The sequence below is a fragment of the Acartia tonsa genome, chromosome 5 (assembly GCF_053477335.1).
Source record: "Acartia tonsa isolate MP-2025a chromosome 5, ASM5347733v1, whole genome shotgun sequence".
Taxonomy (NCBI): Eukaryota; Metazoa; Arthropoda; class Copepoda; order Calanoida; family Acartiidae; genus Acartia; species Acartia tonsa.
In genome coordinates, this window is record NC_137264.1 from 1202388 (window position 1) to 1229611 (window position 27224).

At 37.7% G+C, this 27224-nt stretch overlaps 2 protein-coding genes across 7 annotated transcripts in view; one reads left to right on the forward strand and one right to left on the reverse strand.

Moving 5' to 3' along the window:
• Positions 1-27224, forward strand: part of LOC145318490 (uncharacterized) — a 221458-nt gene that overhangs the window by 184071 nt on the left and 10163 nt on the right. For 4 of the 6 annotated variants that reach the window (XR_013879358.1, XM_080159762.1, XM_080159761.1 and 1 more), the window contains 18 exons: positions 224-387; positions 634-977; positions 2046-2361; positions 2709-2858; positions 3623-3684; positions 4750-4826; positions 6184-6261; positions 6733-6797; positions 7705-7786; positions 10373-10457; positions 13389-13576; positions 14265-14331; positions 15823-15904; positions 16377-16471; positions 16815-16953; positions 17412-17593; positions 18182-18291; positions 18722-18859. Coding sequence is in view for 5 of the 6 variants with exons in the window: in XM_080159762.1 (XP_080015888.1) it covers positions 224-387; positions 634-977; positions 2046-2361; positions 2709-2858; positions 3623-3684; positions 4750-4826; positions 6184-6261; positions 6733-6797; positions 7705-7786; positions 10373-10457; positions 13389-13576; positions 14265-14331; positions 15823-15904; positions 16377-16471; positions 16815-16953; positions 17412-17593; positions 18182-18291; positions 18722-18859 (2424 nt within the window). In the remaining variant the exon portion in view is untranslated. The remainder of the gene's footprint in view (positions 1-223; positions 388-633; positions 978-2045; positions 2362-2708; positions 2859-3622; positions 3685-4749; positions 4827-6183; positions 6262-6732; positions 6798-7704; positions 7787-10372; positions 10458-13388; positions 13577-14264; positions 14332-15822; positions 15905-16376; positions 16472-16814; positions 16954-17411; positions 17594-18181; positions 18292-18721; positions 18860-27224) is intronic. The other 2 variants (XM_080159764.1, XM_080159765.1) reach the window with 2 other exon arrangements.
• Positions 19169-22715, reverse strand: LOC145318487 (uncharacterized). The gene is made up of 2 exons (XM_080159753.1): positions 20771-22715; positions 19169-19407 (listed from the first exon to the last, which is right to left on the reverse strand). The coding sequence occupies exon 1, from the start codon at positions 22252-22254 to the stop codon at positions 20968-20970; it is 1287 nt and encodes a 428-aa protein (XP_080015879.1). The 5' UTR covers positions 22255-22715; the 3' UTR covers positions 19169-19407; positions 20771-20967.

Here is a 27224-nt window from a genome sequence, read left to right on the forward strand (position 1 = left end):
GCGGAGGTGGTTGGTACACAACTACACAAAATACTCAACAGTGTTTAATTTTAGCATGGCAGTTGCTTTAATGAAGTAAAATAGATAGCAAACGTATTTTTTTTTAATAAAAATGTCTTAAATCACAAAATTAAACACCTGAATTTAATTAAATTAATAAGGTTGCTTGCAACAATAAAATACTATTTGAGTTGTACAAATCAAAACTCAATGAAACGTTGGCAGGAATCGACCCAACGGCCACACTCGACAATAATTTCCAAGTTCCGTCTATGCAAGTATCAGCCCATGATTACAGCTCAACATCCTCTAGTCAACAACAACAACAACAAGAGCAGCAACAGCATCAACAACAGGAAACTGCCAGATATTATCTTTCTGTTGAAGGTAAGGTTTTTTTTTGCGAGGAGGAAAGGTTAATGGAATATAAATAATGCTGAAGATCCCAAAATTTATGTTTACACAATTTCTCATTCTTAGAATTGAAAACTAAGCTATGGAGACTTCAACTAAATTTCTCGTTCCCATTTTTTAAGTTTTTTTTTAGTTTAAGTTTACTTGGTATACAAACACACACACTGACAGACAGACAGACATCTTGTTACTTTATATACGGATATAATCTCGTTTCAGGTGATGAAAATGGCCAGCAAGATCAAGATACTTCCACGTGTTCCAGAAATGATAATTTCCACACATTCACAATTCCCCTAGGTCCACATTCATCCAAGGTCATCAGTACACAAACAGAGTCAATGAATGTACAAAATAATGATACCTCCACCACACAAAGTCAACCATTTGATGCCACAATTAATATAAAGTCATCTCTTTGTTTGCTGGACAAAGGCTCAACCCCAGATAATATTATGTATGAACGGAATGATAACAATGCCACGCCTGGTCTCACATTTTCTATTCCCCCAAGTGTGGAGAACAGGATGTTTGGAGCGGTCACATTGAACACCAACTATCAGGTAAAAGAATAAAACGCGAAACATTTTTCTCGTATTCATTCCAATCCGGTGGATAGGAACCGGTTCTTATCCATACGAAAAAAACTATGTCTAGCATCGTATTATATCCAGCTTTCTACGAATATAAAAATGTACAAACATAAGATTAAAACCAGTTTTTTTAGCCGGTGCCTTCGGCACCTTGGGGCTTAAAAAACTGGCTTTAATCTTATAATTGTACATTCTATATCCGCGGAAAGCTGTTTATAATACGATGCGAGAAATAACAATTATCATACTTCATTGTAATAAAATAATCAATTTAGAGGAAGGTTTTTTTTGTGCAAAATATTTATTTTGATCTTATAAAAAATAATAAAATTGAATTGATGTAAACTTTTATTATAAACATTTCATAATAGTAATATAGGGTTGTAACTTCCACAGGTGTAATCGAACCCACAGATATTAATAGTGATGGCAATCCGTCGAATTTTTGGGCCGGATTCGGATTCTGGATTCTTTAAAGAATCTGTCAAAAAAAGTGGCGGATTCCGGATTCTAGCAGTATTTTTAAAGGCTTTAATAAAAAATTAAGTGCGACATATGTCCTAAAAATTAATGTTCTTGGTGTTCTCTATAATTCACTTCCGAGAATCGAACCAGATTTTTAAAAATTTATATGTAATGATGATAATCTTTGCCTTCAAAAAGTGAGAGTTGAAAGAAAAAACTCAAGACGCTAATTTTAGCATACCAATTAAGAATCCGGAATCCGCTATTAAAAAACGGATTCCGGATTCGGATTCTAAAATTGGGCGGATTCCGGATCCCGGATTCCGGATTGCCAACCCTAGATATTAATGTTAAAAAAATTATTCTGTGCAATTGTGGCGAGGCTTAGAAGGTGGATCGTTACATATTATATACCTATTATGAAAAGATTGTTAATTATTATAATATATGAGATTTTATTGTATTGTAGTACCTGAGAAGGACATTTGAAAAAAAAAGATAGCAAAGTGTTCAGGCCTGCCGTCTGTTTCGACTTTGGTTCATGTCTTTAATTTTTTTCTCTGCAATTATCAGGATCAGCCTGGCACCTCCAGCTCCTCCAAGTCAGTTGAAGTACAGCACCAACCCAAGATAACATTGTCAGAGAAAACAGGTCTCATTGAGATTGAAGGTACCATCAACAATGGTCAGGACGATCAGGAGAACGATGACAACAATGGTGTAAATGACCTGCACCAAAGTGACGCTGTGGTGAACAGTGGTGCTCCCGAGGATGGAAATGAGAAGAATGAAGGGCACAACGAGTCAAGGAATGATGATGAGGTGTTTGATGAACAACCTGGGACAAGTGCACAATCTTTTGGACAGCCACAGGAGGGTAAAAACAAAGGTAGGAGTGCTTATTAGTGCAGTTGTTCTATATTCAGAGTATGCTCTTACTTTTTAAATGATAAGTTGAGTATCAGGATTACTAATAAAGTACCAGCAAAGGATCTTGTCAAGCATTGATTTACCCCCTCCCTTATTTTTTAATTTATTGAAAATAGGGAAGGAGTGGGGTTAGGTTAGGTTTTTGATGGCTTGTTTGTTACTGTGGGTCAGGTTTTTTTGGTACTGGGTTTTTCAGGTGAAGGTTTAGCGCACTTTGAAGGAAATCATCTTAAATGCACAAGTTCTGTAATACGTCTCGAATGTTTTTTTATATATATTGTTGAATCTTTGTACTACAATTTTCAGGTGAAGAACTAAGAGAATCTAATGACTCAATATCAGTTGCTGCAAATGATGAATCGGCTAATTCAGCCGGGGGATCAGCTGATCAAAACAAAAATCAGCTGGTCCCTAAATCCTGGTGGATGAGCAATACACAAATTAAGAAAGAGAAAGGTAACTTTTTACCTATTGCACTAATGCATTCTTTCAATGTTTTTTCCTAATTTATTTTGGTCCAAGATCCTCTCATATGACGGTCTTCTGTATGTAACAGTTTTTATAAGTTAACATATCTAGGTCATATTTCATCCATTTTTTTAGTTTTAATCTCTGAATTTGTTACCTATGAAAATTTAAATACTTCTACATTACATTTTATCAAACTAGTATATGAAAGGGGGCTATCCACAACAAGAGCATGGGATTCTAAGCACCTTCCAGTAGTGATTCTGTGATGTTTTTTTGGCGAATATACTAGGGTTATGTTTAATATCGTTATATTGACTATAAAAATTAAGTTTCACCATGGTTTTCTATAAACAACACTTTGAAATGTTAAGCATTTTTTGACAAAATATCGTCAAATGTTTTGTTATGTTCAAAAGTTCAAAAAAATATGCTAAAACATAATCAAATACTATAAATTACGAAAGTACACTAATAAAACTGTACTTGCTCTTGTTCGTGGATAGTCCCCTTTTGCGCATCTTGGCCATTATCATGAAACTTTTAAACTTTCTAAGATTAGGTATTAAAATTCATTTTCTTGTTGTTTTACTGGGTGGGATTATACTTGTATAACTAAGGGCGTCATTTTTAATAGTTTCAATGTTAACATACTCATTTCTATTGATTATTTTAACTAGCCTATTGGCAGATCAATATGAAATGATTTATAAGCCTAAGGTAGTATGATTACGCTGTTTTTTTTTATTTAGAAGATACTCCAGAACAAAAGCCAAATAAAACCCTGTCTATTAGAAGTTCTCTACTAGATAAAAGGAATAGAATCAATCTTTAATATACATAGTTTAATTTGAGATAATCCATAAAACAAAAATAAGATGGTTGGATATCAGTATATCAAATATAAAAAAATAAGTTTCACTATGAAAAAAAACCTATGAAAAGTTAGGCATTTTTGACTTTATATATCATCAAATGTTTTGTTGAGTTCAAACTGCTGTGACACTAAAGTGAACTTTTTCATTGGAAAACGTAATTCATAAAAAAGGATGGTAAATTGTACTATTTTAAACAGTTTTATTAAAGTACTTTCATTTGATTATGTTGTTGCGCGTTATTTTTTTGAAACTTTGAACTCAATAAAACATGTGATGATATTTTATCAAAAAATGCTTAATATTTCAAAGTTTCATTCATAGAAAACCTTGGTTAAACTTGATTCTTTTAGTTGGTATAACTATATCAAACATAAAACTAGTAGGTATATTCACACAAAAAATATTTAGAATCACTGCTGGAAGGTTCGTAGAATCACTTGTTCTCGTTCGTGCAAAAGCCTATTTAAGAAATGTTTTCTTCAAACTATACTTAAATCCCATTTTTGCCTGTCTGGGGGATTTTTGTTTGTGTGTATTCAGTAAGATATCTTAAACAATTGAACATTTTTTTTATATTATTTAATCCTAGTAAGAGCAAATTTAAATCCTTATACTAAAGTAACAGGATGTCTGTGTGTCTGTCTGTCTGTCTGTGTGTACCGAAGGATCTCGCTAACCGCTGAACCGATTGGGTTCTCCTTAACAGGGTAGATTCTCATGTCCCGGGAAGGTTTATAACTATTTTGGGGGAGGGTACCACCACCCTCCCTAGAGAAATTAAATTTTTTAAAAATTTCCCAATTTTAGAAAGAGAGTTCAACGAAAAATAAACATCAAACGTAAATTTTTTTAAACTTTTTCTTTTAAAATCTAAAATAAGAAATTGAATTATCAAATTCGACTCTCTCCTCCTCAAGTGCCCCTAGAGGCCTCTAGGGGCGTAGCCGCTAGTTAAAATTAAAGTATCATAAAAATTGAACAAGAATGATTATATTTGGAACAGGTCTAGTGATAAGTATCTTATGATTAAAGTTATCAGAGTTTTACAAGAATTAGAAACAGCTGAGATACACTTCAGGTAATTTTTTTTCTCGTATTCATTCGAATCCGGTGGATAGGAACCGGTTCTCATCCATACGAAAAAACTATGTCTAGCATCGTATTATATCCAGTTTTCTACGAATATAGAAATGTACAATCATAAGATTAAAACTAGTTTTTTTTAGCCGGTGCCTTCGGCACCACGGGGCTAAAAAAACTAGTTTTAATCTTATAATTGTACATTCTATATTCGCGGAAAGCCGTTTATAATACGATACGAGAAATAACTATTATGTGTTTTTAAACATGGCTGCAAGTTACTTGCCGCGCAATTATAGGATCCAAATAATTGATGCGTTGCTTACTTTTTTTGTCTACTCATACAGCTTTGTGTTAAAATAGCCTAACCCCTGCTAATTGGATAATATCTGGGGCAGGCTTACTACAACATGAAACACCTTGCTACCGTCATTGTTATCAACATAATAGACATACTGAAATGATAAAGAGATTATAATGCAAATTCAAACTTAAAACTTCAGCATACTATTCAGCTGGAAGTAGAACTTAAATGAAACATACAAAAGAATAATAATCTTGGTTTTATTGTGCATGACAGATTTTAGGATCATTAAATAAACAACAATATAAATTCATAATAATATCTATAGCATGATATAACTTGAGCAAACATGTGTTGTAGAGCTTGGGCAGGATTCTGTAAACATAAAATGTTTAACACTGAGATTTAAAGTTTTTATTTTTAGAAAATGGATATAGAATTTACGTGGATATATATTATGACAGGGGAAAAATTATCGTCAATTTAAGTTGCCAACTTGGACATCATTTATTGTCGAGGGAAGGGGGAATCGTCATTTTTGCCAACTAAAAGTTTCACTATAGATTACATGATAAACTGGTGTAAGATCCTAGTAATAATAAATTCATTTTTTGGATCTACTGCAGTTCACAGTAAAATATAGCTGGTAACGAATATTGCCAAAAATCTATGAATTTTAAAGGCTGCTAGCTACCAAACTGCTGAACGTACAGATCATGCCCGAACACTGTTTTAAGCGGCATACGAAGGCCTACAAAAAATCTGGAATAGCCATAAATCAATAATGCATAATTATCTCGCAGTGCAGAGAAATGCGCGAAAAAGGCCTATTTTACGTGTTTTTTCTTTAGTGAAGCTTTCCCTGTGCATCATTGGATCTTGGCTATTCCAGATTATTTGTAGGCCTTCTTATACCACTTAAAATGGTGTGCGGGTATGATCTGTACGTTCAGCCGTTTGGCAGCTAGCAGCCTTTAAAATTCATAGATTTTAGGCAATATTCGTTACCAGCAATATTTTACCGTGAACTGCAGTAGATCCCATTTTTTAGAGTGAAGCAGACAACACAATTGGGAAAACTAAAAAGATCTTACAGTGAAAGAGTAGCTGTGCCCATTTATTTATTAAGGTAAAGTTAAGATTATAATTCTTCAAGCAGGTGAAGCAGGTTTAGTTGATGCAGGCTTGCCCGGGCACTTCTTCTCCATCTCCCCGGATAGGAACACTCCGGAAAAGCTTGCATCTTTGGCCCTAATTATAATTCTTCAACTCCATATTTAAAAATTCTAAATCTCTTAACAAAGCTTTTTCAGAGGAAAACTGAAATATTTGTTTTGTTGATGATGATTATTAACAAAATTACCCATTCATTCTATACATTAAAATTATTTTTTAAAAAGCTTTGACACTACTAGTTAAGATCTTACTGACCCAAATTTAACTTAAGTACCCAAAATTTTTAAACCAACAAATAAGATAACGTGGTTATAACAAGTTGGGTACCAATTTAATTTATATTCCAAAGTATCACACACACAATATAACTAATGCAATTAATACATAAAACACTGGCTATTGTCATAAAAATATTTTTTTGTAGGTTTTTGTACGATGGTAAAAGAATCATTGACGAACACACCCCAGAAATATTAGAAATGGAATCAGGTTTTGATTTTTATTCATTTTATGTGTACCTGTCTTTTAATTGTAGTTTAGTATACACTAGTGGCTACGCCCCTAGAGGCCTCTAGTGGCACTTTAAATGTGTTTTTTTATATTTAAATATGTCTATGTTGCGTTTGACGTTTATGTTTCGTTGAAATCTCTTTGTTAAATCGATAAACGTAAATTTTTTTTTGGAAACAAACACACAGACATCCTGTTACTTTAGTATAAGGATTTATATATTAGATACAGCCATTAGAAGGCAACCAATGTATTAGTTCTTTCACACAAAGGCCCTTCCTCTTATTTTTTTAATAAATTAAAAATAAAGGGAAGTATTTTTCCTTTGCCTAATCCATTAAAGGGAGGGGTGGGGGGGGGGGGGTCTTCACCCTGCGGTGTCTAATAGCGCGGGGATACCTTACTCAATAATAATAGAACCTGACCTGGTAAACGAACCTCCCTTCTCTTATTTTCAATTTATTAAAGAAGGAGGGGGTGGGGGGAGGGAGTAAAACAGTGCTCAACAAGGTACTTTACACTTTGTATGAATGTATGTTCCAGTCCTGAGATGGATTCTTAAAAAAAATTTGCCCCACTAATTGCTTTTCGTGAAAAATCCTCCAAAATCACATTACAAAAATTAAATAAAATCTTATGTTGATAACCCTTCTATGATTTTATTTAATTTTTGTAGATTTTTTATGTGATTTTGGAGGATTTTTTACTAAAACAATTTTGCCCCACTATGCGATTAGTGGGGCAAATTTTTTTAAAGAATCCACCTCTAAATTAGATGAATATTACATAACAACATCATTTTCAACTGCTGTCCGTCCATAATCAATAAAAATGAGTGTTAAACTGGCCTAAATGTTGAAAATCTCTGATGTATTTCCAAATTTAGGAGATGTAATTGAGGTTTACGATGAGTTAGGAAATGGAGCTAGTTGTAACACTCAAAATGCTGGAAATCTACAACAAAGAAGGTATTTTTTAGCCCTCTATGACTTCAAAGGGGTAAGAAGAGGGCAGAAAATAGATCAAACCATCCCGGGACCTCTGTGAAGCTTCACTAAAAGGGAGAACTCGAATCAGTTCAGTAGTTAGCAAAATCTTAAGCTTCAGACAAAAAAAAACATTACTACTTCATATATTATTATATATACAGCATGACCCTCAAAAAAGTATTTTTAAGCATCTGCAGCCCTTATTTCTCAATGAATTATTAAAAAATGCATATGTCCTTGTTCTCTATAGTATTCCACGTAAGTAGATATAAAAATATTTTTTTTACCTCCATTAACACCGGAGATTTTTAGTGCTAAAGTTTTGAAAAAGTGACTGAGGAAAAAGTAACTTTTAACATGATACGACTTTTTTAGCAAAATTAAGCTAGAAATCCTTTTATTTTTGTTACTAGCAGAAACTTTATACAAAAATGAAATAAAAAATTTAGTTTTTGAGTAAAAAGCATTTTTTTACACATATTTTTTGAGTCTTTTTAGTTTAATGATATTTTGAAAAACTTACTTATTAGGCAAAATTGTTTAAGATTAAAAAACCAAATAAATCTCTATGAATATAGCAGGAAAATTGTTTTTGTTTCACAATCCTAACTTTAATAACAAAAAAGTTATAAAGAAAATAAAAATAAAACATAATGATTTTTTAGTCTAAAAAGCTTAATTTACCCCTTATTAAATAATTGAGATGTCAGAAAAGTAGGCGGAGCAACTGTCATAATTAATCCTTTTCTATAAATAAGGGTTAATAAATAACCTAAAATTTGCAAATAATCAATTCATTCAGTAGTATTTTTTGCCATTAAAAATTTATATTTTTGGTGGAATAAAAAAGAAATAATTAGTTAACTTGTTTTTCTTTGTGTCTCATTATTCAATTGCCAGAAAAACATAATATAACCATCCAAAAAATAAGAGAAACAAAAAAAAATTCTTTTTCTCAGTCACTTTTTCAAAACATTAGCTCTAAAAATCTCCGGTGTTAATGGAGGTAAAAAAAATATTTTTATATCTACTTACGTGGAATACTATGGAGAACAAGGACATATGAATTTTTTAATAATTCATTGAGAAATAAGGGCTGCAGATGCTTAAAAATACTTTTTTGAGGGTCATGTTGTATATAAACACAGGTCATTTCTTTAACTTTTTATTGATTTGATGGAATACAATTGTTTCACTATTAAATAGATCATCAGTTCCAATTAAGATGTATAAAATAAGAGTTAAAAAAAATATATGTCCTTGCATTTTGAATCATTTTAATAGACTTCATATATTAGTACTAGCGGCTACGTCCCTAGAGGCTTATAGCAGCAGTGTTTACGCCAGTGCAGTGGTGGTCTCTAGCGACTCTCAAAAATATTTTTTTTGTATTGCTTTTCTAGGAGTAAGGGGGGGGTTTTTAATGCAACCATCTCGTAATCAGTGAGCAAATGGCACTTAAAATTCGAATTTCGATCTGAAATTTTGCATGAGTAATCCTTGGTAGGTTTATTTTCCCTAAATTGAACAAAAGTTGGAAAAGTAACAGCTGGCGGCTCAGCCGTTTAGCCGTTTTTTGCCTATTTTCAGGGTTAATCCATCATCAATTACGTAGGAATCAACTTTTTAAAACATATTTTTAGTTTAATTCATGTTAAATGATAGCAATAACCATTTTTAAAACTTCTAGTACCAACAGCTACCGTCTAGAACCGTTTGAAAGCGTTTTGAAGTGGAAAAGAATATTATGTGGAGATAGGTTGTGTGACTAATTTGAAATATAGATATCCAAAAAATGGCAAAACGGCGGAGCTGCCAGCCGTTAGCCGTTACTTTTCAAACTTTTTGTTCGATTTAGGGATAATAGATCTACCAAGGATTACTCATGTAAAATTTCAGATGGAAATTCGAATTCTAAGTGCCATTTGCTCACTGATTACGAGATGGTTGCATTAACCCCCCCCCCCCCTTTATTTTTAGCGGGTGGTGATACCTTTTCACAAAATAATTTTAAACCTTCCCAGGAAGTTACATGGTACAGGAGAACCATATCAGTCCAGTGTTTAGGGATATCCTTTGCTACAAACACATACAATTCCTGTTACTTTAACATAAGGGTTGTAACTTTGTCAAATAATTCGCAGTGTTTCTTTATCATTTTTTAGTCTCTACAATATTGATGCATTTTATTTTATTTTATTTTATATTATACTAGCGGCTTTGCCCCTAGCCTCTATGGGATTTGCCCCAAGAGATGATAAAAAAAAGTTAAGGTGAAAAAAAAACAAGGACCAAAGAAATCTCCTGCAAAAAAAAATGGGGGGAATTTTTTTGTTTTTGTGGGGATTTGGGGTGTCCCACCCCCCAAGAAAATAGCCTAAAACCACCACAGGACCAGTAGGAATATTCCCAGAAGAGTAGAATCCGATGAGTTCAGTGGTTACCAAGATCTTAAGGGACAGACGGACGGACAGACATCATTCTACTTACTTGTATTATAGATTATATTTGTGACTTCCTGCTATACCTATGCAATAATCCATCTGATTAAGAATTTGTTTTAAGAAGACAGTTGTCATGTTCGAGTAGCAACTCAGAGACCCTGACATTTCTGGGCAATACAGAAATTAAACAAGAAAATATTAAGCAGGTTAGTTATGAATTGATTTTGAAGCAAAGCTATTCCGTATGAAGGGTATAAGCAGCTTGTAAAGTTAACAAAAATTCTGTTAGGTACTTGATATTTATTACCTAAAGTTTTCCATTCTGTTTGAATTACTAAATTTTTCCTAAAATTGTGAAATCACACCTGTTTTTTTTAAAACTTTTTTTTACCTTTTTTTAGAGAGTGGACATTTGGGCTGTTTATTACACGTGACTAGTCCCCAAAGTTTTAAATAAGTTACTTATTCGTTAGCTTAACAACTTTGGGGACTTTAATTTAATTTTTATTTGTTGGTTTAATTGGTTGTCCAAAAGTTTCAACAACTAATTTTAATCTTCCGTAGAGGTTATTTGTGTATCATCAATTGGGTTGTACATCAAGGGGAGGGGGGGAGGTCTGACACATTTGCGTAAACCTGGTATATAGGCTTTATCTTTGGACTGAGAGGATAGGTTATTAAAGATAAAATCATTCTTATATGATGAATTTTCCCAAGTTTTAAGATTTTTTGGATAGGCCTCCAGGTTCCGGAGCTCCATACCTCCAGGTGGTCTCTGTACAGGTAAAAATTAAAAATCAATTTTTTTAAAGAGTTAGATGTCAGCTTATGAAACAAAATATGTATGTTTTTTCTTCAAATATGTGAATAACGTGTAAAAAGATGCATACCCGCGACCGTGGCTCAACACGTAGCGCATCCGCTCTTCGTCGGGAAGGTGATAGGTTCGAATCTCGGGCCGACACCGCGTCATAACTAAAGACGTTAAAAATGGTTCCTACTGCTGCTATGTCAGATGCGCGACATAAATAGTTAGAGTAGGGGGAATGCCTTGGCCCAAAACAGGCGCAACTCGTTACCATGCACAGTTGGGACTTCTCAGACAAAGGTCGTGCTTCACAGAGAGTTGGTTGTCTGATGGATGTTACTTAGCCTAATATCCTTGGGTGTTTGGACAGAGAAGGGTGCGTTAGTCATCCTTAGTTCTCCTGGATTGCTGGACCAGGACCTGGACAGTACATCAAGTCGATAAGGTCCGGTACTGCAATCCCGCCCGTACGAGGTAATCTAGGTAAAAAGATGCATATTTTGTTTTATAAGTTGACCTTTAACTCTTCAAAAAAAAAAATTTATTTTTATTTTTTACCTGTACAGAGAGCACCTGGAGGCCTGGAGCACCGGAACCTGGAGGCCTCTCCAAAAAATCTTAAAACTTGGGAAAATTCATCATATAAGAATGATTTTATCTTTAATAACCTATCCTCTCAGTCCAAAGATAAAGCCTATATACAGGGTTTCGGATCCGGATCCGGATCCGGATCCGCAAGGATCCGCATATTTTGAGTCCAAGGATCCGGATCCGGATCCTTAGACTCCAAAAAATGCGGAAAAAATGGAAAAATCTACCTAAATATATATAAAATCTCAGACATTCTCTTGATGAGAGCCAATCTTTAAGGTTTAGGTTCAGACTTGAAAATTAAAAGTATTTTTGACTTCGAATTGAAGAATAATTTTTTTTGAAAAATTTGGTGATTTTATTTTTATTGTCAAAGATCCGGATCCGGATCCAGTAGGATCCGGATCCGGATCCGGATCCGCACTGACCAAATTTTGAGGATCCGGATCCGGATCCGGATCCGCATAAAATCAATGCGGATCCGAAACCCTGCCTATATACCAGGTTTACGCAAATGTGTCAGAACCCCGCCCCCCCCCCCCTTTATCGAACATTGTCTTATCCCCTTAGATCTCTGAGGTTATCCGTAGAAAAATTGTTTATTTGTTATTGCTGCTCTTTAAAAAGACATAATTGCCCTTTTTAAAAGCGAAGCTTTTCTATAATTAAAATCGGTACGTCCGTCCGTCCGTAACGGATAGCTTATTTTGTTAATTTAGGAATGTTAGAATTTTCCTATTGATTCCAAACTTTGCACGGTGATTCCTGTAGTAGCTAGGTATAATTTAGAAAGCGTAGAAACTCTATAATCATTACCAGAATGTCCGTACGTCCATTTTAAACATGTTGATTTTTTTACTTTTTTAACAACAAATTTTTATGTGATCTAATAATCCGATTGATCTGATATTTGGTATACTGATTCCTTGGACAACAAAGTACAATATTATAAGCGAAGCAACTCTATAATCAAATCCTAAAAATGTAAATATGTCCATAAACATTATCCTGAATCAACAGTTTTTCAACAAATTTACGTACAATTTTGCTTCGACATTTATAAAGGGGGGGGGGGGGGTAATGCAACCATCTCGTAATCAATGTATAAATGTCACTTAAAATTCGAATTTTGATCTGAAATTTTGCATGAGTAATCCTTGGTTGGTCTATTTTCCCTAAATCGAACAAAAAGTTGAAAAAGTTACGGCTAACGGCTCAGCCGTTTAGCCGTTTTTTGGCTAATTTTAGGGCAAATTTGTCATAAATTACGTAGAAATCAACTTTTTGAAACATATTTTTGCTTTAAATCATGTGAAATGATATAAAAAAAAAAAATTTTTTGGTTTCTAGTACAAGCAACTAGTACGGCTAGAACCGTTTAAAAACGTTTTGGAGCGGAAAAGAGCATTATGTGGAGAGAGGTTTCGTGATGATTTTCCCTTGAAAATACCCAACAAATAGCCAAACGGCTAAGCCGCCAGCCGTTAGCCGTTACTTTTCCTACTTTTTGTTCGATTTAGGGAAAATAGACCTACCAAGGACTATTCATGCAAAATTTCAGATCAAAATTCGAATTCTAAGTGCCATTTATACATTGATTACGAGATGGTTGCATTAAAAAAAAACCCTTTATATTCTGATTATTCAGTTCTGACACTCTAGAAGTGTTAATGTCCGTTTGTCCTACCGTTTCAGTGCTTCGCTTTTATGGATGTTGTCATCCTTGTTAATGTTCAAGGAGGAATACAGGGAATATGAGGAAAATCCGTCAGCAATTCCCGGGCCCAGCAATACTAGATACAATGGATATGGCTATGACAATGGCACAACAAGCAGCAATACATCCAATTTCAATAGTGGGCCAAGCAATCCTTCAACAAGTGGGTCTAGCGGTGCTGGTCCTCTTAGATTGAGAGGCATTTTAAGGTAAGAAATAATCTTGCTATTACTTGTAATGTTACAATAATTGCGGCATACGAAAGATATTTGAAAGGTTATATATACTGCTGATATGTCAAGTTCGTGACATCAATAGTAAGAGTAAATTTTAAAGACTTAACATGTAGTTAGGAAAAGGTTATGCAATAAATAGGACTGTTTTTTTATATTTATTTTAGCTTCAAATAAAACTGAAGGGAATTGGAAATGGACACTTTTCAGTGTTTTTTTAGTTATTTATTATGATTCTAAATGTTTTTGTATTGGGAAAGTAGAATATCCTTATACTAAAGTAACAGGATGTTTGTTTGTGTGTCTGTACCGAAGGATCTCGCTAACCGCTGAACCGATCGGGTTCTCCTTAACAGGGTAGATTCTCATGGGTCCTGGGAAGGTTTATAACTATTTTGGGGGAGGGTACCACCACCCTCCCAAGATAAATCACAATAAAATCGAAAAAAAAATGGAAATATTCCTGCCGCATAGTGTCGCTAGCGTATGAATGTCTCTACGTAGCGTAGTGGCGCTGAGTAGAAACATGACAAATTATTTCTCAAATTAGATATTTAAAATAAAAAAATAAACATTTAAATGCCACTAGAGGCCTCTAGGGGCGTAGCCGCTAGTGGTCAATAAAGCAATCCTAATTGTAGGTGTATCATTAACCTTTCTTTAGGCCATCGTTGAGTACAAGTTCCGATAGTCGGAGTAGAAAACGTCAGCTGACACATGAATCAAGCCAGGTAATGCTTACTAGGGTTGGGTCGGATACTTTTTTGGCCGGATACCGGATATCCGGCTGATTTCTAATGCCAGATATCCGGTTCCGGCCGGATATCTGGCCAACGATCGATATCCGGCAAATTACCGGATAACCGGATGTTTGGCGTTAAAAATCAGCCGGATTTCATGTAACCGGATAGTTATAATATCCGGTATCCGGCCGAATATTGAAAATGACCGGATATCCAGCCCAACCCTTATGCTTACCTATTAAAATGGATATAGAAAACGTTTATATCGTGACAGGGAATTTTTGTCATCAATTTAGGTTGCTAATGTAGTCCTCAGAAATTGGTCAATATGTTTCTCCATGGTCATGGGAAGGGATCCACAATATCCCAGTATTCTATATCCATTCTTATTAATGATGGATGTTAATCTAAATCAGATGGCAGATTACTATGCTAATTTTTAGTCAAAAATAAAATGACATTGCTTTTTAGAGGCGCAATTGTATAAACTCACCAAGATATCTCTATATATTACAAAATGCCATAAGCTTTAAAGCAAAGAAAATAAAGTATAGAATAGAATCCAGGTAGACGATTCTGCCTGGCTAGCCTGAAATAAAATTGAAACTTTTGAAAGTCATAAAAGTCAGTATGGCTTTTAGTAAAATCGCATGATTTCAGAAATTATCCAGATATATTATTGATCTTTTTTAATAATTTACTAAAAGCCATACCGACTAGCATTCGGCCATTTACAATCGATTAAAACTTTATATAATGTGCAAAACCATGTACAAAATTGAATTTAAACGTGAATTTAGATAAAAATGACAAAGAAATATATGGACAAAATTAATGATATAGGCACATTGGCACTAGAAAAAGTAATTTTCTCTAAAAATACACATGAACCACCAGAAAATTTTTTTATGTCTCTAACTGTAACAGGAGCCGAGATAGAGGGGGGGGTCAATATAACCCCCCCTTTCCTCCCCCGATCTATTATGGTGGGAATTGGGGCCCGATCTGTAAGGGTTAAGTAAATAAAGTTTGTTTCGTATTTTTGGATGCAATTGCCCTGTCCCCCAAAATCACAGCTAATAAGAATAAGGGTTAGCAATCCGGGATCTGGAATCCGCCCAATTTTTGGGCCAATTTTGGAATCCGATTCCGGATTCTTAATTGGTAGGCTAAAATTAGCGTGTTGAGTTTTTTTCTTTCTACTGCCTCTTTTTGAAGGCAAAGATTATCATCATTTCATATAAAATCTTTTAAAATCTGGTTTGATTCTCGGAAGTGAATTATAGAGAACACCAAGAACATTAATTTTTAGGACATATGTAGCACTTAATTTTTTTAATTAAAAAAAAATACTTTTAAAATATTGCTAGAATCCGGAATCCGCCAATTTTTTGACAGATTCTTTTAAGAATCCGGAATCCGAATCCGGCCCAAAAATTTGACGGATTGTCATCACTAATAAGAATACTGTTCTTTAAGGAGGAGAATATAACAATTGATAGAGCAAGTCTAACTTCTCTTGTGGGACGTAAACGTACCAGACTGACGGATACGTTGTCAGGTAATGTTGAAAATAACTCAATAAGGGGATAATTTTTTTCGCGTATTTTCCGTTAAATTGTGTATTACAGTATAGTCAAATGCGCCCATTAAGTCAAACTGATCTTAATTATTACCATTTTATATACTAGCGGCTTCGCCCCCAAGAGGCCTCTAGGGGCACTCGAGGAGGGGTGTGTTGAATCCCAAACCCCATTCTTTTTAAAATAAGAATTAAAAAAAAATAAAAATTTAAAGGGGGGGGGAATGGGGGATGACCCCCCCCCATTTTTTATTTAGGTTTAAAAAAATAGAATATGATTTTCAAGTCTTAATATTTTTAAAAACCATTAGAAAATTAAAATTGTTTCAAATATATGTCCGGTAGGTAGATTTAGTTTAAACTATTATACAGAAAAAAATATGCAGTTCACTAAATATAAGTTTAAATGAATTTCGTGCAACTACCCCTTTAAAATTTTATAATTATCCAGATAACGAGGTAGATAGCGAGGAGGATAGAGATACTCTTATGGCGGATGAAACAGAACAGAGTGAAGTAGAGTTTGGTGATAATCAACCAAGAGAGGTGAGGGATATATATAGTATATACAGATATATTATTATACTAGCAGCTACGCCGCTAGAGTCCTCTATGGGCATTTGAGGGAGGGGGGAAGTGGATGTACTCTCAAATTAAATTTTATTTCTTGAAAAAATTGGCACAATTTATCTTGGGAGGGTCGGTTGATGGTACCCTTCGTTGAAATAGTTATAAAACTTCACAGGACCAATGAGAAGCTACATTGTAAATGAGAACCACAAAGGTTCAGCTGTTATCAAGAACTTTCAGTACAGAGAGATAGAAACAGAGACACCCTGTTACTTTTACAAAGGATTTGATTATTGGGTAAACTTATTTTTATCTTTAGGAAGAAAATGGCGGATTTAATGACGATACCCAGCCCTACATTGATCCTGACCAGGTAGCTGCTATAGTGGAAGAAGTAGAAGGTTCTGAAGATAACATGGGAGGTGATAACATCAATGGCGGTGCCTTAGATCATCAAGGTAGGTTTATATTTTTTTCTTCTAGATTTTAGTATGAAATAGGTAGATAATTTAAATATTAGTTAAAAGTGAAAAACTTTATACGGAAAAATCACCATTTCAATAATGTTTTTAGGCCTTAACTTTTTGACAATCAAACATCTAAAATCCACAGTATGTAAGACAATACAAATACCTTAACCATCCCTTTCTAAGATTAGCCTCAGAGTAAGGGGACTATGCTATTAGATGTATTTTACAATCTTTTTCAATTGGGTCCAAGGTTAAATTGAAAATATCACTCCTAAACTTATTCTACCCTGTCTTAAAAAAGAGCTTAAACTCCCTTCTATTTTTTTTACTTCTTCTTTCCCTCCCCAAAGTTATAATCAATGGTAGAATTTAATGCATAGACGACCATGATCATTTCCCCAAAAACCATGTAATGAAAAGTAATGTATTGATCATATCTAAATTAGGCGGTGTACAAGACGCCCAACAACATCACGGGCTTGGTGATGGCGGGAATGATGGAGGTGGGGAGGAGGGCCAGGGCCGAGGTGACAATGAGCACACACAAATGATGCTCGACACAGCCAGGGTGGAGTTGGATAAGTACAAGAAGAAGTATGAAAATCTAGTCAGAAAATTAAGGGATAAGGTAAGGCTTTTTTTCTAGTATGGATTAAAAACCGATAAATATTAGCTGGATTAGCACTGGTTCTGAGCTATACTACAAATATCATATGATAATGTATCATAATACTAGCGGCTTTGCCCCAAGAGGGTTGATCAACCTAATTTTTCGTATTTTAGATTTAAAAAGAAAAAGTAAAAAAAAAATTTTTTTGGGGGGGGGATTTTTCATTTTTTGGGGGGTTGGGGGTGTCCCACCCCCCCAAGAAACCATCACAGGACCAAAAGGTATATTCCCTGAAGAGTAGAGCCCAATCGGTTCAGTGGTTACTGAGATCTTAAGCTTCAGACGGACAGACAGACGGACAGACAGACATCGTTCTACTTTGTATTATAGATAAATACCTGTATGTTGGCCCCTGCCTTTGGCTTCTCGGTGTCAACACAACTGGAATTATTTTTTCTTTATACTAACCGCGGAAGTTATCCAAGATATGAATATAGAAAACTTATACCTACTTTTTTAATGAGTAGTTAGGAATTTATTGTTCTTTATATTTTGATTGGAAATTCTGTGCAGTAATCAATCAAACATCCCTCTGTTCTTATTTAGGTTGAGTGTCCAGTATGCTACGAAGTTCCTAAGCGTACCCCTGTGCCTGTGTGCTCTAATGGTCATGTGGTCTGTATGAAGTGCATCAGAAATGAATGCCCAACTTGCAGGTAGGACTAAATGTGCATTCCTCATGTTAAATTTATCCTGTACTTTAAAATTGTAGGTCCACTAACAGAATATTTTTGTGTATGAGATGTGAGTTTTACATGATTTTAAGATAGTCTCCCCCAAAAGCAATTTGTGCTTTGATTAAATTTTGAATTGGGATTCCAACCTTGAGTGTCCAAACTTTTTTACCAATAATTTTAATTGACAAAAAGCGAAATTTTAATTTTAAGATGAAGTTTAATTTATCATCCAGTGTCTTATCCCGTAAGTTCTCTGTTGAGCGGTGATAATCTCTGAGTATTGCAACTTATTTGATAGCTCTTACTGTTATAACTTACATAGAGCATGATAAGAAAATATAAGAGTGCTTTAGATAACGATAAGAGTCCCCCAGCGGTGATAATCTAAACTAAAATCTCTTTAATTCAGGGCAAGTATGACTGGGGCCACGTGTTTGTTAGCTGCCACTGTGATAACTGAAATAGAGCATGATTGTAAATGGGACGGATGTAGGGAACAATATCCAATACAAACATTGAAAGATCATGAAAAGAAATGTCTTCATAGGCAAGTAAATCTTATTTTTGTTGCAGAATTTTCAATTTACAATAATTTATGTAGCATTAGTACTTAATCATTTAAGGGGGAAAGTCGCCCTTCTCACCCCTCCCCCCTTTTTTCATTTTTAGTTTTAAAAAGAAAAAGTAAAAAAGTACTAATTCTTTTGGGAGGGTGGTGGTAACCTCCTCTTAAATTGTTATAAACCTTCCCGGGACCTTGAAGATCAATTTTAAAGAAAAACCAAATCGGTTCAACGATATCATTCGGTACACACAGAAAAACAGGTTCACATTCATCCCCTTTTACCTTTGTGCGGGAAGGATGCTGTATCCCCCTTGAGGCTTAAGACTTACAGATTGGCTAGTTATAGAGCAGCTGTTGCAATAATAAACTACCTGGGTCTGTAATGCAGGGAAGGATCAAATTATCTCAATCTCACCAGAGGTTATCCAAAGGGTGCAGGGGGCCAGGACGGGAGTACGGTTAGGGTCTCCAGGCGGGGCCTCAGGGCATTTAATGGAGTCTGGAAATATTGGAAGATCTTGATGTTAGGCCTAAAGAAATAGAGTTATATTTTGGGAAATTTGGTGGAAACCTAAACTTCACCCGGCCTAAGCTATTGTCCTATCCTCCCCCCAATTACATTATTTGTTAATAGGGAAGGTGGAAAGGTTAATGATTTGAAGAACTAAGCTGTACCTGGATGTTAATTCTGGACAGCTTAGTTTTCCAAAGAGCCGGCAGACATTATAATTAAGCGGTCTGAAAAATGAAAATCTGTAGTTTGCTATTTGCAACCGCGAAATTATGATGTCTGCCGCAGTGAGCCGCAGGCAGCCTCTGTTCTTCTCCAAATTTGGTGGCCTGAAAGTGTACATACATTAGTGTACATGACACTCCCGGCAAGAAAAAGAAGAACATAGGGCTGTGGGCTGATCACTGCAATGTACAATATAAAGTGGAGAAAAAAGAATACATGACAATACACCCCCGAAGCCGTCACCGCTGGACCTTTAAAAAGTGGAAGTGGCATTCGGAGTGGCGTATGGAGTGGCTGGTCATCACATTTTTTCTTTTGGAATTATTATGTCTTTTCTGAAAGACATATTGGTTTTGAATTTGGTGAAAGAATGAAAAGAAAACTTGGAAAAAAATAAGAAAAACTGAATGGAGGTATTTAAATTGTGAGGTCTTTTAGGTGGAGGCAGAGATTTATAATTTCCAGTTCTGCCTGGCGCTGCTGGATCTGCTGCTTTTCCTGGCAGACCCGCATAGTGTCTGCAGCGGCTTGCTCCTGCGCTAGATCGGCAGCCGCCAGCTGCTCCTCATACCATGCTTCGTCCTGGGCAGCCTGGCGTTCTGCTAGACGGGCCCGAACTACGGCCGCGTCTTTTTTGGCAACGGCCTGCTGGAGCTGCTCTTTAAGGGCCAGAACCTCTTTGGTTTTTAAATCCAAAAGCTCCAGCTGCTGGTTGGAGTTGCGGAGCATGCTCAGGTACATTCTTTCAGTACATCTGCCCCGCAGCTGGTCCTTTGCTTCCTTTAGCTCCCTTACCAACCTTTTCAGCCTGGTTTCGGATATTACCCGCCAGGGTGTGACGGTTCTGGGACGCTGCCAAGCCGGAACGATAGACCAGTAATGGGCCTCTGCGGCTGGGCCCATTTCTGTTGATATCCGGAATACCTTGTGCCTGATGGTCTGCACTTTTTTTCTGGCTTCCTCCTCCGGAAGCTGGAAAGCCCAGTATACCCAGCTATCTACCTCATCTTCTAGATGGGAGATCCGGCGGGCGTAGCCGTTCAGGTAACGGGCGTTCACCTTGTCCTCCGGGAAGAGTCGGGCGTGGTCTTCAATCCCACGCCGGATGGACTCGAGCATCCCCTGAATGGCGCTTACTTCATGCATTAAAAACCTACCGTGGTCGTATGGTTCTCCAAGGCAGGCTAGCAGGTGGAAGGGGGTGCTCATTTTTTAATTTGGCTTTTATCTGAAATTAGATAAAAATTTGATAAAATTGATAAAAACGAAACTTGTGGCGGCACAAACAGGATGAAAAAATGATAATTTTATTTATCGACACATTTTTTCTTTAATAGAAAATTTTAATAGAGAATTAATAGAGACGGTCTGTTACAGGTATATAGCCGTAACCGTCCTGGCGTGAGGGGTCATAGGTGTTATCATAATGACTCTCACTTTGGAAGTGACGAACGTATCTACCCTGTGGTGTGTTGATATGATTGTGTGCATATCTATCATCATAGTCTGCTGGTCGGCGGTAGTCTTGACGTACAGCAGGTGATGGTGACCGTTGTCGTGTAGGTGAACGTTGTCTCGGGGGAGAACGCCTTCTAGAATAAGAACGGCGTTTTGGGGAATAGTGTCGTGTAGAATAACGGCGCCTAGATGGCGAGCGCCGTTTTGTAGACGAGCGGGAGCGTGAGCGCTGTCTTGAGGTGGAGGGTTCCTGCTGTTTGACCTGGGAAACTTTTTGTTTTTTCCTTCTTGAACCAGAATTCTGGAGACCGTGGGTTTTCAAAGAAGGTTTGGTGGTGTGCTTACAGTCAGGGCAGGCTTGATTTCTACAGTAGAGCATTTTACTATTATGCTTTGGAATCTGGCTGATGGAATTTTGCATGTTGTCAGAAGTCTTTTTTCTGTATTCGTAGAACTTCTGTTCACGGTGGAACTCTAAACGGGCGAGTGTGGTTTCCATCGCTGCTTCCTTGCCTCTGAGGTATTCCGCCTGTACGTAAAGGGAGTACATTTTTTGGAATCTGGGGGCGGATACATCATCCTTTCCAAGCAGCTCATGTATCAGATCAAGTTGGTGCCATCTGTCGAAGAAGGTGGGCATTGGGCTAGCATGGAATATTTGATAGAGATTATCAATACTCTTTGTCAATTCACTGTCCATGTTACACGGGGGGGGTTTAGGCTCCTCGGGAAATTTTTGTTTGTATAATATTTCGAGGCGGGCTCTCTTCTGAGCCTCTTCCCTAACCTGGCGGGTACTTGAACAGTGGGTGCCTTTTAGAGTCCAAGCCGGGATTTGAACGTATTCTTCCTCGTTAGGTAGGAAGTTTCCACCCTGGTTGTCAGTGACGTCTATCTTGTGCAGTTCCTGGTTAATTTTTTCTTCAAGAGTTTTGATATTTTCTTGAGCGCACAAGGTAGCTTCCAGTAATGTATTTTCAGCTTCAAGCATCTCCCGTATATCCGGGTTGTTGACATTCTGGAACAGAGCGGGTTCAATTCGGGTAACGGAGCCTGGGTGTAGTCGATCTAGCAGCTCCTTTCTCTTCTCCTTTAGATCTTTTTCAACAACAGCTAGCGGTTTGGTTAGAGGGGCGCTGAGAACGGGGCCGTTGTTGGAGATGGCGGAAATGTTGGAATCCATCCTGGAATAAAAAAAGATTTTGTTTATAAAAGAGAAAGAGAAGGCTTTTATGGGGTGTATTGTTTACAATGGTTTATAATATTCGTAAAGCTAAAGGAAGATTGGCAAATAATGATTATTATATAAGAACATTTAAATTTGATATTTGATAACACTAATCCAGATTTTCTTCGGCTGGAATCAATTTATCGGTTATTGATGTAGAACCATCATCCTCGTAGGTGGGTTAAACTTCTAGAGGCAATTCATCATTTAATAATAACATTATTAAGGGCATTAATCATCATTTATTTGTTATAATTTAACATTTAATAATATGATTATTAACGTTATTAACAGGTGTGTGAACCTGTAAGTAGGATTCTTCTTTTGTTGTAATTTAATATTTAATAATAACATTATTAATATTAATTGTTGGTTTGTAAGGCAATTACAGCCGTATTCAGAGAGGTGGGCCAATTCAGCCTTTATTTAATAGGTAGGTTTTTTATGTCTTCGGCACTTACAGCCTTTATTTATTTGAATGAGAAATTTATCACAAATGCATATCATGGAAATGCGTGTCTGTGAGGTTAAAATTATTATCTTCGGCAACTACAGCCTTTATTAGTAGGTTTAAAATTGAAGCATGCAGATCATGGAAATGCGTGTCAATGAGGGTAAAATTATTATCTTCGGCAACTACAGCCTTTATTAGTGGTTTAAAATTGAAGCATGCAGATCATGGAAACGCGTGTCAATGAAGTTAAAATTACTGTCTTCGGCAATTTCAGCCAACGTTTAGCGGGTGTAACTCATGTGCAATACATTGTGTTATCCCGTTACAGGAATGGTTTTAATGGGAGGTTTTTAGTTTGCGTTGCTCCGAAGTGTAAGACTCGTCACACTTGGAGGCCGCGGATCTGATCTGGTCAATTAGCGCGAGCTCGTCCTCGGAGAACAGGATGGCAATGTGCCGGACACTTCTTCTGGTTTCATGAAACTCTTCCTTCCAGTGTTTCCGCCAACGGATAATTACCTGACGGACGATACCATCATCAGAAGTGATGAGGTGTAGGACCTGGCCAAGGCGCCAGAGTTGATCGCCAATCAACTCATCTGGGGACCGGAGGAAAACAACGATATCCATTTCTTTTGGTTGTGGACCTGTTTTGCCAAATTTCTTTGGTCTTGGAATGTAATCTGGAAGGCGTTCATACAGCCAGATCTGCCACCATGATTGATAGAGGCGTTCCATCTGTTCCAATAAGCGGGATGGTTGCTCTACCCTCATTGGTCCAGTGGGTGCACGCCTGTTATTCCTGCCGTGTATCAGACGGTTAGGCGTGATAAGGTCTGCGTGACCTATATCCTCCGTTCTGGATACCGTGCAGATTGGCATGTTGTTTATTTCATTGGCAATGTATGAAAAGGCGGTCTCAAAGGACATGACGTCCAGCTTGAGACCGTTGAATGTTGCATGGAACAAAGTTTTGATCTCTTTGATTGAGCGTTCCACGCAACCTTGATAATTGTGGGCAGCAGTGGGACCGATCTCGTACTCTATGCTGCAGTTTTTTCCATTGAGCGTTTTAGTGATGTCAGCCATGGAAAACTCTGATTTTGCTACGCCCTTGATGAGCTGTGCACCTGGGTCGATGAAGACCTTTTTAGGGTAGCAATAACGATGAACGAATCGTTGGAAAGCTTGAAGAAAAGCGTCTGTGTTATACTTCGTCATAGCATAACAAGCCGTTGCGGATGAGGCTGGGTCTCTACAGACTAGACCCCAAACCTTGACTGTGGATCTGTGGTTATGTTCACAGTGAGCTAAGAACGGACCCATTAGGTCAAGTTGGCAGTAGTAGAACGGGGGAGCAATGGTCAATCTGTTTTGATGGATTGGTCCCATTTCAGCTTCTAGTAGCTTGGCCTTGAACCTACGACAATGTGGGCAAGCCGCTCTGATCTCTTTGGAGAGATCTCTGCCATTAAGAATGTAGGCAATGTGCCTGGATTCTAAGAGTGTTGCGTTTACATTTCTGTGTAGTGCAAGCTCTTGATGGGCGTATAGCATAACGGAGTATGCTATTAAGCTATACCGATCGACTATCGGTCTAACGAAGTGGAGGGGAGACAAATCAGGCATGATATTGTCAACGTCTTCTATGTTAGTGCCCTCAACAATACGACCATTGTATTTGATAATGCCATCGTCAGTGACGACATTGTTGCCGTGGGCCTTTGAGTTGGAGAACTTAAGCACTTCTTTAGTAGCGAGTCTAAAGTAGTAATTCTCCGCCTTGTGGATTTCTTCGTCCGAAAGTTGGACGACCTGAGGATTTGGATGAGGGGGGGCCTTCAAATTACGGTACGATTTGAAGTCGAAAAAGCAGAATTTTCGAACAATGGCCATGACACGGAGAGACTTGGGCCATGATCGTTTGCACGGGTCGTAGAGATAATTCGAGAACTTGGTTATCTCTGCCGTTCTTTCCTGAGGTGATTTCGTATCACCGTGGAGGATTCTGACCTCTTGGGCAGCGGCCTGCTTCGCTTCCATTGATAGTTTAAGATCTTGGAAGGATTGGACTGGCATGTCCTGGTAATCAAGATACATCCAGGGTTTGCCGTTTTGCCACTCAGAATTAGCATCGATATCCTTGATAGTGGCAAGGAAACGAGTACCCAAGTCGGCTATGTTGTTTTCAGATTCAACATGTCGCCATTGGTCTGGGGAAGAGAATCGGCGAATTTCGATGACGCAGCTGCGTACGCCAAGAGAAAGAGGGCGTGCATCTTGATGAAGCCAAGACAACACAACAGTAGAGTCTGTGAAATAGGTGACTTTGTCAACCTTGTCTTTGAGATTCTTGGCAACGGTTGTTGCAAGAATGGTGCCTACAACGGCTGCCCTTAGCTCTGCTCGAGGGATAGTGCTGCCAGTCACGATCTTTGACTTGGCAGCGGCCAACCGGACAGTGACCTCCCCCGAGAGAGATATTGACCTAACATGCACACACACGATTGCCATGTTTTGGCTAGCATCAACAGATACTAGCAGATCAACTTTAGGTTGGGAGTTTGCCGGGATTACCGACCGTGGACAGGAAACTGACGCGAGTTGTTGCATCGTTTCAATGTTGGTCACCCATGTTGGAAGCAGTTTGGTTGGGAGCCCATCGTCCCAACCAGTAGCGTAAGAGAGGAGATCGTGATAGTCTGCTTTGAATTTAGCAGTTACGGGGGTGCAGAATCCGAGAAGGTCGAAGTTTGAGGCAACTTGCGACAGGATGGTTCTTTTCGTGAAACTGAGTAGAAGAGCCTCTTCAAGACTGCCTTCTACTGGCGGGGGTCTTTTCCCTCGTTTTGTTTTGCCAAACGACAGGGGTTTGACATCCAAGCTGAGAGTGTCAGCTAGTGGGGCCCAGCGATAGCCGAGGTAGCTAACATGTGTGCCGTCATTGGACACGGTGTCTTCAGGTACAGATGAAGATTTGACAAAGCTTTTGACGCTCATGCCTGCCAAGTCAAGAGTAAATTTGACTCCCGCAATGAGTTTGTCTAGTTCAGTTGCGGAGTCTGTTGAATCAGAAGTATCATCAACATAAGTTTTGGTTCTGAGAACCTGGGCACCTGCGGTATGTTCAGGGTGGTTGTCCATGACATACTGAGCTACCTGTTCAAGGCCTTCTGCAGTTTGATTGCCAGAAGGTTTGACCCCATAAATGATGGTACGCATGATGCGCGTTCTGACAGTGCCACCAGGGGTAAGGCTATCAACCCACAAGTACTTGTGCCAGCGGAAATCAGATGGATCCAACTTAATCTGATTGTATGCCATCCGTATGTCGCATGCGAAAGCATGTGGACCTGCTCTGAAATTGATGTCCAGAGCTAAGATTTTTTCGAGTCTGTTTGTGCCCTTTGCTAGGACGTCGTTCAGACTTTTACCTGACGAGGTTGTCGCAGAAGCGTCAAATACAACCCTGACTGGAGTGGAAAGAGAGTTTTCTTTAGTGACGAATCGCCAAGGGAGGTAGTATTCTCCTGGCAGATTGTCTACAAGGGCGCGTTCCTCAGGGGATAGGTCATCAATGTCACATGAATAGCCATTCAATGCTAGTTTGTCATGTGACGCCATAACTTGTAGTTTGGCCTCTGGATCCTTCTGCAATTTTCGCAACTGGGACTCCAGAACTTTGAGGGCCCTGTTTTTGTTTGGTTGTAACTCCTTAACCGGATCAGCAATGAAGGGAAGAGATGCTACGATCCGGCGTTCGTCAGGTAAGAACTTGACGGACTTTTTTATTAGGAGTTGTTCGGCCTCTTCTTTCAGAGAAGTTGCCTCCAGAATGTCTCCGTTTTTGCAGTCATTGCAGCCACGGCATGCTATGCAACGGTAAGGTGCTTGAGTGCCTATGTCTTCACTCTCAAGATACTTGCGTTCATGTCGTTTGACGTGTTGAATATTGGTGCTGTATGTATGAACATCCAGCGAAGTGTCCTCGTCTGTTGTTTCCTCAACAGTGATTGGACGGAGATACGGAAAGGTGTCGGTTTTGGAGTCATCCGCGCACCAATTCCTGCCACTGTTCAGAAGTGTTTCAGTGGTATAGCGGTAGGCAGACAGCTCGTTGGTGAAGAAGAGAGCAGCACCAACAAAGTTTACAGTCTCGGCTGCTTTAGCCCAAGCCTTGTGGGGGCCACCAAGTACACCTGTGTGGCCGTCGATACCCTTAAGTGGGCTTCTGTATAAAGATAAACCACAGGGCAATGAGCAGATGCGCATTGGGAACAAGTAATTGTACTTGATTCCCAGGATTATGTCGACTTGGCCTCCGCCAATGACATCTGGTACGGTAGGGAGGAGCTCGTGGCCTTTGTAGTGATTCGCGAGGTCACCATAAGGCTCTGTGAGTTCCCAACGAGGAAATGGGGCCGTCAGTGTGTCCATTTTTGCAGCAATTATAGTTGCGGACATGGCACTG